General features: G+C 40.5%; 1 protein-coding gene across 2 annotated transcripts; it reads right to left on the reverse strand.

Moving 5' to 3' along the window:
* Positions 1 to 254: 254 nt before the first annotated feature.
* On the reverse strand, positions 255 to 12,570 carry SCRG1 (stimulator of chondrogenesis 1). 2 transcript variants are annotated; one of them, XM_043972509.1, is made up of 3 exons: positions 12,199 to 12,570; positions 1,388 to 1,639; positions 255 to 618 (listed from the first exon to the last, which is right to left on the reverse strand). In XM_043972509.1, exons 2-3 carry the CDS (start codon positions 1,621 to 1,623, stop codon positions 564 to 566), a joined length of 291 nt encoding a protein of 96 aa, XP_043828444.1. In that variant the 5' UTR covers positions 1,624 to 1,639; positions 12,199 to 12,570; the 3' UTR covers positions 255 to 563. The 2 variants fall into 2 exon arrangements, with proteins under 2 accessions (XP_043828444.1, XP_043828443.1); XM_043972508.1 differs by having other exon boundaries at positions 258 to 618; positions 1,388 to 1,637; positions 12,194 to 12,566.
* Positions 12,571 to 14,164: the final 1,594 nt, after the last annotated feature.

The raw sequence follows: 14,164 nt of genomic DNA on the forward strand, positions 1-14,164 counted from the left end.
AATCCACTGACTTAACAAAGATTGGGAGGGGGGGGAAGAAGGGGACATAGGGGAAATGGAAATGACTACAATATGAAAACAATAAATTTAAAAAAAAAATCAATCTGTCAGTATCTACAAGGAGGAGAAAAATGAAATCAGCATTTTGTTTGTTTGTTAGTTAGTTTGTTTTGTCATCAGCCTGGACAGCTTTTTTTTTTTTTTTTTGCCCTGGACAACTTGGGATTTGTATTGAATAGAAGCAACTTCTCATAACAGTTAAAGTTTTTATTTTTATTACCAATATTGTTATTGTGCAGATTTGTTTGGGATATGCTCTAGAATACATATAGCACTTTAAGGTTTTGCAAAGCATTTGATCTCATTTGATTCTCATAACATCCTTCAGAGACAAGTTCTATTATCTCCGTTTTACAGATAAGTATCTTAGGCTCCAAAAGATTAAGCAGTTTCCTCAGGATCACAGTTAGTTAAGAGCTAGAGTCAAGATTCCAACTTGGGTTAACTCGGGTCCATCTCTTGAACTTTAAATCGATTATGACACGCTGCCGTTATGGAGATTCTCACTGGTTGTTGCAAGGGATGATGAAAGAGATCTTTGGCCCAAAGAAGATGTCTCTGAAAGAAATTATACGCATTCACGAAATATAGATAAAAATGATGAAGTGTTAGTTTATGAAATGTTTTGGTGGGCTATAAAACTGGACCCCATCCCCTGGATTTCAAATGTTACCACTCTTTCTTCCTGGCAGATTTTGCATGTGTTGATGATATTACAATTCTGATGTGGAGTTTAGGATTCAAATAGTCCAAGTATTCATTTTAAACTTTTAAACTGCAAAAAATCCATTTCTTTTGTGAAAATATTCAGATTCACACTAAAAATGGATGAAAACCAGTGGGTCTTCATCAGGGCTTCTCTAATAAAGATGATCACATATGTCCCTCATTTCTACCTCCTTTCAGCCAAAACCACTAAGTGGGTATCAAGGGGTTATAGTTTTAGAGTTGGAAGATACTTACTTAAGAAGTTATCTAGTCTAACCCAATAATTTTAAGGATGAGAAAACTGTGGCCCCAGGAAATTAAGTGACTTAGCTTAAGGTCATAAAGGTAGTAATTATCAAGTAGGACTTGAACTCAGGTCCTCAAAGAAGTCATTCTTCTCACTGGAGTCCAAACTCTTCACTTTACAAATAAGGAAACTGAGGCCTAGGGAGGTTAAGTGACTTGCCCAGTATCATGAAAGAAGTAAGAGAGGAATTCAAACTGGGATTCCAGATCCAGAGTTCTTTCTACTACATACCCACAACTTAACAGAAGGGACCCTCTACTTTCTCATGTCAGTCCATTGTGTTATTGAGGCATTGAAAGAAAAACTCCTTACTTTGGACAGCATAGCAGTTCACTGAAGTTGCAATAACAGATCATCTCACATCCTTTTCCATCCCAGAAGTGGTCCTGGAGGTGCCCATCAATCTGTTTAAGGTCTGCCACTCCTTCAGGAATATTGTGACAGTTGCGATCTTTTAAAATCTTCCTATAACAAGAGAGACGGCTTGTGGACATGGCGTGTCCCCCTAACAGAAAATTCAGTAAAACCAGGAGAGCTGTGATTTTCATTTTGGCTTTCAGCTCTAGAAGAAAGGAGAGTAACAGAAGTGTATGTTTACGTACATTTTTAGACTAGATTCGATCTGTCATCCCTTTGCAATGGCAAGGGCATAGGATTTGTCTCCCAAGACTGCGCACCATACTTCTCACCTAGGCTTCTGAATACCTACTCCCTCTTTCTCCAAACTTCCTCAAACTAGCAGATTTAGCTTCTCAGAGAAAGATCACCACCCTGTGATTCAATTCCATCTCTTTCATTGTACTAGGGGAAACCCCATTGAGAGTATATTCCCTCTATCCAATTGTACTTCAAGATAGAATTGGTGAGAGAGCCCCATACTAATTGGCTTTGGGATAGGGGTTGCCCACCATTTTTCCCTCTTGGGTCCCCTCCATATTACCATAAAGGCATGGACAGGACACTGCCCTGGAAATCAGGACACCTATATTCTGTTCCCAAATCTGCTACTGTGTATTTCTGTATGACATTGAGAAGATTCTCTTTGGACCTTACTTTCTGTCTATACAAACCAGGCACTCATAATAAATAAGGCCACTTTTAGATCTTAAACATAACCATTTAGAGTAAGGCAAAAGAAATAATATCACAGGTACAGCAAGTGCATAGATAATATATATCATGATCCACACATAAGCCTGGTTGATGCTTTCTCACCAATGCATGCCATAGGGGGGGGGGGATGGAGAAAGAGGGGAGGGTGAAGAACAGGTCAGGAAAGAGTACTAAAGAAGAAAACACATGTGTTTGAGGTGAGAAAGGACTCTGGACTGTTGGCCTTGGTATCATTGATCTGATTAGGAACCCTTACACCACATAAAACTACTTCTCTGCTGACTGTCTAGGGATCCTTACAATTCTACAGATGGGCAAATCCTCTTCCCTTCAACTCTTGAACCAGGAGGGACTTTACAAGCTCTTCAAACTGAAAAGCATCCTTAAAATGACTTTGGGAATGTACCTGGTTCCGTTTAAGCCAGAGAACTGTCCAACTCCTTAGGCTGACTACAGCCCAGACCAACCCAGTCACCTATTTTCTCATGAGGATGTTTTGTGGTGCAAACAGAGCTCTCGGCCAGACAGCTCAAGCCGACTCTGAACACATCAAATGCTCTAGTCCGCTTTTCACTCACCAGGATTCTGCAACATCCAATGAAATTTCAGTATTTCTTCCTATATAGCAGCGGCAAAACCTCTTCTCCCTTTCTGCTTTTCCCTCTTAGCCAGAGGAGGGCAGCAGAGAGCAAGAACTACGTCCCTGAGGCTTCATCTCTCTCTTAAAGACCAATATCTCCTCCACACAGCTGAGGTTCTCTCCAAACAGTCGGTAATTACGTAAGGGAAGCCTTCTGTTGGGTGGCTGCTCCTGCCCACGATCTTTCCAAACATCTCAGACAAAGCTGCTCTTAACCCCCTCACAACCAAATTATTCTTCTAACAAGTCCTTCAATCTCTTTAGCAGCTAGGTGGCCAGTGGTGGGAAAGAGGGCCCGGCATGGAGTCAGGAAGACCCGAGTTCAAATTTGGCCTCAGACACTTACTAGCTGGGTGACCCTGGGCAAGTCATTCCACCTCTTTCTGCTCAGTTTCATCAACTGTAAAATGGGGAAAATACTAGCACCTAATTCACAGGCGGGTTGTGAGGATCAAATGTGGTGACATTTATAAAGTGACTAGCACTGTGCCTGGCACCTAGTAGGTGTTATATAAATGCGTATTCACTTTCCCTTCCCTTCTTTAGCCTGAGTCTCGGCCTCTCATCTCTTTACCTCTAAGTGGTTTAAACCAGTCTTCTGATATTCATTTGCTCATTTCTCTTAAAAGGTCCAAATATCCCTCATGGTAGCAACAGTCCTATAAAAATCACCTATCAGTCTCCAAATTGTTGATTTCACTCCTTTTAAAGTTTGATTATCTTAAAACAGTAATATGCAAATGAGATTGATTAGGTACCTACTTTGCAGCTCTAAGTTCTCTAATTATGTCATTGGAACTATGGGACTTCTTGTACTCATATTTTCCCAATTTTAATAAATAAAAATTCTTTCTCTGCTCCCTTTAAACCACCAGACTATTCACATGGAAACAGGACATTATCCTATATCTTTTACAAAGGGACTTGTTTGTATATTTAGGCCACAGTTCATTTTCTGTCCTAAAATGCCCGAATCCCATCTGAAAACTTGTTTTGAACATATTTTAAGAGTTTTTATTAAATCAAAGTTCTTTTCCTTCTCACCTTCCAGGCATAAAAATATTCATTTCTGAAAGAGACAATACCTTATATCTCTTACCAGTTGACATCATTATTTTGCTTTATGCACCGGTACTTTTTCTGCCATTTTCAGCACTAAATAACTATATAAAAAGGACAAGTCACTATACTCTCCCAAACTCAGAAAATAGAAGATTGTGCTGTTTAGTCTCTCTGCTTTGGTAGCAGAGCATTTCCAGAATAAATGAAGTGTTTCTGATTAGTCTAAGTGACTTTCTCTGTGTTAGTTTATCAAGGCAGAGTATTTATCAAGCATCCAACAAGGCTTCTTTGAGGTTCCTCTTTAACAGTGAGGAAACTGAAGCTTTTAACCTATAACAGACTCAGAATTTGAACTCTCAGCCATTAATTTCTTCAAGTGTTGCCAGCTACTATGTACCTTCATTATAATGATAAAAAGGAAAATGATGGAGAAGACATAAATAAGATTCTAAGTCTCACTGGGTGTTTTGGAAATGGATTGTTTTTTCATCTGAAATTTCCTGCACTTGGGTGCAACTCAGTGAGTTTTATTTATTTATTTATATTTTTTATTTGCTGGTGGGGGGGCGGTGTGAAGGCAATGAGGGCTAAGTGACTTGCCCAGTGTCACACAGCTAATAAGTGTCAAGTGTCCGAGGTCGGATTTGAACTCAGGTCCTCCTGAATCCAGGGCTGGTGCTTTATCCACTGCATCAACTAGCTGCCCATCAGTAAGTTTTCAAAATAGAGAAATGAGAATAACAAGTTATCTTAGAAAAATACCTTCCTTAAAATATTTGAAAATAAAAGTATTCCTCGGGATTTGCACAATTCGTTGAATTTTTCTATATAAAAAACCCCAACCATAAAGTAGGAAAAAAGGCATAAATAAAACATATTCTTAATTCAAGGATGCTTTTTGAGGCTTGGTAGAATATAGATGTAAAAAAACAAATGTTTTATTTGTTTAACATCAACATCTATGACATGCAACAGTCTGCCAAATAGGATATGTTATTAAAAAAAATTATCAATGACTTGAGAGGTGGCCTATAACTGGCCTATAACTGGCCTCAGAATCACTGTACTGGTCATGTCACTGTGGTCAAACCACTTAAAGTCTCAGTGTCTCTCAGGTTTAAGTAGCAGAGCAGGAGGAGATCTGCACTGGTGTAGTGAAATTAAAAATCATAGAGACCTGGACACCCCAAGGGTTGGGCCTCTGCTTGGAAGTCTGTAAATTCCCAAAGCAAGTCAGTGAAGTAGAAAAAAAAAGTTCCTACCTGTCTGGTGGTCAGGAAGCTGAGTTATAGGTGCCACTCTTGCCTCCTAATCTTCCAACTCAGGTAACTACCCTCTGTCTCAACCTGTTCTCCTTGTCAGTAAGATAAACAACAAATTTTGAAAGGGACAGCACAGTATTGTGGAATGACTAAGCTGTGAAGTCTTTGTGATAGGATGGAAAGAAAAATGGTCTGGAGTCAGAGGACACAGGTTCAAATCCTATCTCTGATGATTATCGGTATTGTGATTTTGCACAAGTGACAACCTCCCTGAGCCTCATCTCCTTCTCCATCTATAGAATGAGGGTTTGTACTACAGGTCCTCTGAGGACTCTAGACTGTAAACTGATGATCTCATGATTTATTTCCCATTCATTTGCGATATAACCTCTTTCTCTCTCTCTCTCTTCACCCATACTCTGGATTTAGACACTTTTGTAATAAAGGAAAATAGCCAAGTAAAAACAACTGATATTGTGATTGTGTCAGAAAATGTATATGACTCCTATAGTATTCCCTTTGGGATGTTTTCTTTTACATAACTATGATTGTGTGTTATTCTTCAGACTGTTTACGTTGTGTATTTCTAAGCAGCAGGATGGTGCAGTGGATAGAGTGCTTGGCCTGGAGTCAGGAAGACTTGAGTTCAAATACAGCCTCAGACACCCTGGGAAAGTCACTAAATCTCTGTTTGCCTCAGTTTCCTCATCTGTAAAATGGAAATAATAACAGCACCTACCTTCCAGGGTTTTTGTGAAGATCAAATGAAATAATAATTATAAAGTGTAAAGCACAGTACCTGGGACATAGTAGCTGCTATATAAACATTTATTTACCTTACTCCCATATTTCTCTGCATTCCTTGTATTTATAATTTCTCTTCCAGTATATTCTTTTACAACAATTTGTTCAGCCATTCCCCGATTGAAAAGCATTGATTTTTTTCAACAGATCATATCTTAAAAACCATAAAAATGGTGAATATCATAGCCTAATAACAACTTTACGTTGTGCATGGTAGTGGACTTGCTGCTTCATGTGCAATCATCTTTTTATTTTACTATGTTTTGGAAATGCTTGTTTTAATCAATTAAAAATAAAATTTAATAATGAAAAAAGTAGCAACTTTATTTTTTGAGTTACACTTATTCTGAATTACTTCTAGAGAGTGGAACCTATTATATATCTACCATGAGGGCATTAAGTAAACTTAACGGCATAAAGAAAGGCTTTTGCATTTGCTGATATCTTGTTAGATAAAGAGCTCTGGACTTGGAATCAGGAGAGAAATCTGACCTTTGACACAGACCTCAGCTGGGCAAGTAACACCCTCCTTAGTGGTTCCTTAAGTAATGATTGGCTCCTATATCACAGCATTGTTGTGAGGATGGCATGACAAGATATTTGTAAAGCATTTAGCATAGTACCTTGAGCTTAGTGGGTGCTTAATAAATGCTTGTTTCCTCCCCTTACCTTCCCCATTGTGGGGGGGGCGGGGCAATGAGGGTTAAGTGACTTGCCCAGGGTCACACAGCTAGTAACTGTTAAGTGTCTGAGGCGGAATTTGAACTCAGGTCCTCCTGAATCCAGAGTCAGTATTCTATCCACTGCGCCACTTAGCTGCCCCCACCTTCCCCATTTTTTTTTTTTTTGCAGGACAATGGGGGTTAAGTGACTTGCCCAGAGTCACACAGCTAGTAAGTGTTAAGTGTCTGAAGCCAGATTTGAACTCAGGTACTCCTGAATCCAAGGCCAGTGTCTTATCCACTGTGCCACCTAGCTGCCCCCTTCCCCATTTTTTGATGGAAGAAGTATCATAGCATAGTAAAAAGAGCAATAGATTTGTGTCCAGGAGATCTGAGTTCAAATTCTGACTCTTGTAATTGCTTTTTCTGTGATTCTGGGCAACTCAGCTCTTAGCCTCAGTTTGGAAAATGGAGGTAATTATGCATTTACTGACCTCACAGGTCTTTTGAGAGGAAAGGATTTTGTGAAGCTTAATATAAGTTATTATTTGATGGTGTTGTTTATCTTCAATGGATTCTTTTACAGTATGGTGTCTAGTCCCTTCACATTCTAGCTGCCCTTATCTGCATATACTCTAGACGCTGGTCAAATTGTAGTTAGGTGTTGCAATGGATATAGTGCCAGACCTGGAATCAGGAAGATTTGAGTTTAAATCTCACCTCAGAAACTTAGTAGCTGTGTGACCCAAGGCAAAGTCACTTAACCTCTGGTTACTTCACTTTCCTCATCCATAAAGTGGGGATGATAATTGTACCTACCTCCTAGGGTTGTTGTGAGGCTCAAATGAGATATATGTGTAAACTACTATGTAGAATGCTAGCTATTAATGTGGCCCTCAGAACTGAACACACTGCTTTAGATGTGGTTTGACCAAGGCAGAACACAATAAGACTATCATCTCTCTCACTCTGGACATGTTATTGCTGTCACTGCCATTTCTTTCTTTCTTTTTTTTTTTTGTGAGGCAATTGGGGTTAAGTGACTTGCCCAGGGTCACACAGCTAGTAAGTGTCAAGTGTCTGAAGCCACACTTGAACTAAGGTCCTCCTGAATCCAGGGCAGGTGCTCTATCCACTGCACCACCTAGCTGCCCCTACTGCCATTTCAAATGACACTTTCCCCTTGGTCCTATCACACTGTTGACTCATATTTAACCTGCGGGTCACTCAAACTCCTGAGTTTTTCTCTGATGAAGTATTCTTTCTCACCATACCTACCTCCATTCTGGCCATTCTACCCCCATTGTGTTACTAATTTTTCAATATCAAATGTAGAAGGATACATTAATCCCCGATAAATTTCATCTTAAAAGATTTGGCCTTATTGTTCTTGGCTATTGAGATTTTTTTAAAAAAATTATTGTCATCTAACATACTTGTCATCTAAAAATTTTATGTCTGTTATCCATGTCTTCATTCTTATCACTAATCAAAATGTTCATTGGGACAGGCCAAGGAAAGAGTAGAGCTGCCTTTCACTGGAGGCCTTCTTCTCTTAATTACCATTCTGAGCCTGATCATTGGCCCAGTCCTGAATCCATCTAACTGCACTCTCATTCATCTTATCCTTGAAGAAATGATGACTTTCCCCAAATTCCAAAATGTCACTGTTGGAATGTATCTCAGGGCCATGTAGCTCCACCTGTCCCTGACCCAGACCCTTAGGTCACCCAGCCCTCCAATAAGAGAGGCTGCCCAATCTACTTTTTTACAACTCTCATTGCTATGATATTTTTCCTGATATTGAGCCTAATTTTGTCTCTTTTTAACTTTTTCTGGCTGTTCCTGATTCTTCCCTGTGGGAAGAAGCAGAACAAGTCTAAACGTTCTTCCATGTCTTCATACACCCCCTCCCCACACCCCAGCTCTTCTCTAGCCCAAAGCTTAAGGCCTTCAACCAATCCTTACATGTGATGAACTCAAGGACTTTCAGTATCCTGGTTACTCTGAACATGCCTTATGCTCAGTGGGGACCTCTGGTGGTTCCTAAGACCCTTTCCAGGGTCTGTGAAGCCCAAACTCTTTTCCTAATAATACTAAGATGTTTTAAATTCTGATATAGTAAATATCAATAGAAGTAACCCACACAAACAAAGATTCTTAGGGTGGGGGTCCTCAATCATTTTTAAGAGTGTAAAGGGGTCTTAAGACTGAAAAATGTGAGAACCACTGCTCTAATTAATCCACATCCTTCTTAGGGATGATGCCAAATGTCTCACTAAAATGCAGGTATACCATCACCCATAACAAAGATTTTATTGACTCAATTTTTCTTTGACTGATTGGCATTCCACTAATTATTCAATCTGGTAATAACATTCAAGAATGATTGCCTCCCTCTAGTCTCATTGTCAAGATGTGTTTTTCCCAATAACCATTTTCATCCTGTAATTCCTTTCTGATTATACCCTCCTTCTGTGTTCTCCCACCTTCAGGAATACTCCAGCACAATGACAATAACTCAGGTTTATTTGGCCATTGACATCTGCTGGCTGAGTGACCATCAGTAAACTAATAAACCTCTCAGCACCCCAGACCACTCTCTAAGAGACCAAGGTTTTGGAGTAGTTGCCAATATACTTTAATGCAGGGAGGTTCTACACTGATATCTGAACCGAAATCATACAAATATACATACATAGCAAGAGCTCTGAGGTTTGTAAAGCACTTACTCTATAATATTCCTGTGAGGTAAGTAGTACCTCAGTATGATTTTATTCATCTTATAAATAAGGAGACTGATTCTCTAAGAGGTTGTGACTTGCCCAAGGTCACACAGCTAGTAGAAGCATCAAAGCCAGGATATAAACCTTGACTAACACTCCTTCCAGTACATGTTACAATCTACCCACAGTGAGGTGATATGGTGGATAGAGTACTGGACCTGGAGTCAGGAAGATGAGTTCAAACCTTCCTCAGCCACTTGTGAGCCATGTGACCCTGGGCAAGTCATTTAACCTCTGTAAAAATGGGGATAATAATAGCATCTACTTCCTAGGGTTGTTGTGAGGCTCAAATGACAAAATATTTGTAAAGTGCTTTGCAAACCTTAAAGAGCTATGTCAACACTAGCTATTTTATAAATACTACCTATTATTGTGCCTCTAAGTCCTCTCCTTACATCTTGGACAGTATGAACTGTTTTAAATCGAAGAACTGAGTACAGAGCAGATGGAGCGATGGCAACATTGCAAAGTAAAACTACTTTGAGAGACTTAAGAAATGTGATTGACAATTTGGTTTTCCTCATTTATTAAGGTCTTTTCTCCCCAATTAGCAATAGTGAGGGCAGGGGGAGTCTGTACTGTCTGCTGCTTTTGTATTTCCCAGCAGGACTCAGCAGGACTCACTGCTGTAGATCTTAAGAGCGTCCTCTTCCAGAGACTGAATGAATCGAGCAGTATGCACAGGTTCCATGGAAATACTTTTGCTGAGCACGTCTAGGCCAGAGAATAAAGCAGTCTGCTGCAGGCTCAGCCAGGCACAGCGGTGGTGGAAAGTTCCAAACCTGGCAAATGCTAAGGTTTTTTTTTCCCTTTTCCTTTTTTTCTAACACTTTATAAATTACAGGTTGAAGCCGAATTATCCTCTTCCTCCATTACTAATTGCAGATAAATTGCTTCGACCACAGCTCATACAGTGGGAGAATGTCTGAAGAAGGAAACTCCTGAGATCTATCAGTTGATTTCCTTGTTAAAAGGCACAGGGATTAATGCTTTGGCACCCCAGCTCCTCACACCATCCAGGAAGGCCATTCATTTGCTAACAGACGCCAAATTGCCCAGATTGATTTGGAGCAAACTGCACTCATTTACTTGGACTCTTTGGTCAAATATGGGTACTTTAAATTGTGCTACCGATTGTATCTGAGTTACAGAAACACCCAAACCAAAAAAATCCAAAAGCATTGAGAAGAGACTGTTAAATGTCTCCTGAGGGATGCTGATGTGGCTTTTTGATATTATCGAGGAAAACGCAGAAGAGGGAAAGGCCTGCGTTTGAGCCAGGAATCCTTGCCAAGAACCTAGGGACAGAGAGTTTTCAGTTTGGGCTCTGTCAGGATCCCTGGCACTACCAAAACCTTGGAATGGCTAGGTCTAGAGGGAGATTTAAAAAGAAAAATCCTTCCTCCCCCCCACTCCCTACCCCACAATGGCCAAAACTAACAGCACCAGGCAGCTTGAGAGCTTTCTGTTGTTGATGTCATTCCTGGGCATCAGCACATAGGGCATGGAAATGAAGAAGAGTTAATGAGTTAAACAGAAAGGGCCCTTTGGGTTTGTTTCCATTCACATAGTATAGTGGGGAAAAGGTATGTCGAGTTCTAAGAAACCAGTCTCAGTGCCATCCATGCCAGTTAACTGGCTGTTTTCCCCTCTGCTCCTCTATTACCTTCAAAGAAATGTGCACTGGGATGGCTGATTCTTTCAGCCTCGTTTGTGATTTCTTAGATCCCAGATTAAAAGTGTGGCAATAGTCTTGCAAGGTGAATAATCCTTCTCAGACATGCTAAGGACAGATCTTAGTAGTAGCACAACCAGATGGAGGAACTTGATTAGGGTTAAAATTTAAAGTGAAAGTCCTTCCAGTCTGGTGGAAATTATCTTCCTTCAAGATTCAGCAAGCTTAGGAGTAAACAAAGGTAGCAGAGCAAGAAGGATGCTAGACCTGGGTTCCAATCCTGACTCTGATGTTTACAATCAGTATGACCTTGCTTTGTGAGCCCCAGTTTCCTCTTTACGAGAAACAGGACTTTTACCACATCTCTCACCAGGTTGTTATGAGGAAAGGGACTGAAACACCTGGGCAAAGGTGATGCATTAATTTTTAATTTTACTAATTGCTTTCCTATCCACATCAAGTCATTGTAGAAGAAGGAGATGGCTGTTGGTACTCCTGTGCCTTACACTTGAAGAGCTTTAATGAGAGATTTTTGTCAACCTAAAAGACAAACTGCTTTTTATGTGAAGGGCATAATCTTGGCACCATGTTCCCTGATTGACACTCAGGATGAAGTCAATGAATATTATATTATATTATACATACTCTATATAATATAGCAAGACCAAGTTTCTTTTTAAGGAATTAGAGGTTATGTATTCTAGGAAAATATCTAAACGCAGAATTTTTTTTTAAGTATCTCTCATCTTCCACAGCCAAGTCATGGTTCTGAAGGGCAGGCTGGAGTCCGACTGTGGAAAACCCACTCTCATTCACTAGTGTGTAGATCCACTCAAATAGGAGCTGGATATCTTTCTTTTTCTTTTTACTTTCCCATTCCACTGAGAGGTATGCCGCACTCCCCCTGCACTGTCCCTCAGCTTTACCCCTTATGCATCTTCATTTCTCTTGAGAATTAGCCTCTTTTCTCAGTCCATCCCCAGCTACTCCAAGAGTCTCTTTTACATCCACTTTAGCACGGCTTCCTTGCTGCCCTGCCCATCAGCAGCAGAGAGTTTGGGGGAGAACAAATGAGATGAGCAAAACAAAAGCAAAGTAAACCCCACAGACCTACCTTTCTTCTTCTTCTCTCCCTTTCAGTCTTCTTGGCAGAGAAGTCTTATTAAATGCTCAAGCTCTGAGTTTGAGCAGGAGGAGAAGAGAAGAGGAGCTGGAAGCAGTTCTTTACAAATGACCTTTTGTCTGCTCCGTCTTTTTGCCCACGATTGACACAGTCTCTCTCCTCTAGCCAGGAACTGGAGGGGGGAGGCAGGGGAGAGGGCGGGGAGGAGGAGATGAGGCTGCAAGAACCAAGTCCTTCAGACACTTCCAAACCAGGCGAGAAAGAACTGAACAACTCCTTCACACAGGAAAACAACAGGACTATACAGGGGTTAGAGAGAGGCATACTAATTGCAAAGGCAAATATGAAACCTGCGGGAATAAAAAAGAAGATGGACGTTTTTCCTTTTAATGAAGACTGTGATTGGAAAGCTGTGTGTGTGTGTGTGAGAGAGAGAGAGAGAATGTGTGAGTGTGTGTGTAAGAGAGAATGTGTGTGTATGTTTGTGTGTGAGAGAGAATGTGTGAGTGCAAGTATGTGTATGTGTGAGTGTGTGTGTGTGTGTGTGTGTCTGTAGAAGGGGAAGAGAACTAAAGATAGGAGGTAAGAGAGAGATAATTTAGGAAAATCAGAAAGCTCTCTTTCTCCCCTCATTGGGGCCTCTGATTTTCCCCACACACACAAAGCTTCCCCAGCCAGCAAGCTCTCATAACATTTTGTGAAGCAACCAGTCCTGGCTCCTTGCTGATTTACGCCCCCTCCCCTCCCACCCACCCCCCCCCCCCAGTCATCTCTGGGCAAGAGAAAGCAAATTAAATTGTTTGAACTGTGAAGTAACCAAAGGAAACCTTTTCTAATTCTCCGAAATGGAAGGAGCTGAGAAATTAGCCTTACAGGCCGACCAGCCTGTTACTGGGACAATGATGGCACTATTGAAATCACAATCTGTTAGCTACCCGTGGGTAACCTCCGTTTGTCACGGTTAACGTGTCCTTAGACACTATGTTCCTATACTTAATAAGACCTTGGAAGAGAAACTCATCATAATGAATATTTCTTCAAGTACTTAATCCTGAGTTTCTGTACTGTCATTGCTAAAAGGTACTGATGACTAGTGGTGATGACTTTTTGGCATTTTGAAAATTGGGTCCCGTATAGAGGACTGCCCATGCAGCATTCGGAATTTTCTTCCTATATATTCTCTGAAAGGTCAGAGCCTGGAGAAAATGTTCATTAATCAACAGGTGGGAAGGTAAACTGGTTTTCTGACATCTTTCTTTTTTTTTTTTTTTTTGCGGGGCAATGAGGGTTAAGTGACTTGCCCAGGGTCACACAGCTAGCACACAGCGTCTGAGGCTGAATTTGAACTCAGGTCCTCCTGAATCTAAGGCCAATGCTTTATCCACTGCACCACCTAGCTGCCCCATGACAGCTTTCTTATACAACACTGCCTTTATTTCCCCCATGAAGGGCTGGGTCACTGGATACTACAATAAAAGAGCATGGCATAGAGCCCTGACATCTATTTATTGTTTAGGTAGTATAGAACATTAAGAAATGAGAAAACACAGTGTCTCCATTTCCCCTTTTGTAGAAGATGCACACACACACATGTGCAGAGTAAATTATTTTTTAAAAATTAAATTTTCTTTTAATGAACAGAGATCTATTTTCTTTCCTTCCCACTTTTCCTTCTACTGGGGGAAAAAAAAAGAAAAAAACAAATCCCTTGTGATAAATATGCATCATCAAGCAAAACACATGTGCATTCTAGCCTTGGCTAAAAAAAAGTCTCATTCTTTATAGAGTTAATTCTTGATTATTTGAGCTTATGAAGAGATACTGATAAGTATGGTTCCCCAAATTCAGACAATGACAAGTCTCCTGTCATCTTCACAGTCAGGCAAGGGCTGTTTCCTCTTTCCTTTGTGACTGTGAAACATGGCCTTGAAACAGCCTCAGCTTGGTGAGGCAAAGGAGTTC

This window comes from Dromiciops gliroides, chromosome 6, assembly GCF_019393635.1.
Source record: "Dromiciops gliroides isolate mDroGli1 chromosome 6, mDroGli1.pri, whole genome shotgun sequence".
Lineage (NCBI taxonomy): Eukaryota > Metazoa > Chordata > Mammalia > Microbiotheria > Microbiotheriidae > Dromiciops > Dromiciops gliroides.

Coding starts and splice junctions, on each gene's coding strand:
- SCRG1 (XM_043972509.1), bottom strand. CDS start 1,623: ATGAAAATCACAGCTCTCCTGGTTTTACTGAATTTTCTGTTAGGGGGA. Junction 619..1,387: donor GAACTGCTATGCTGTCCAAA/GTAAGGAGTTTT, acceptor AATTTCTTTCAG/AGACATCTTCTTTGGGCCAA.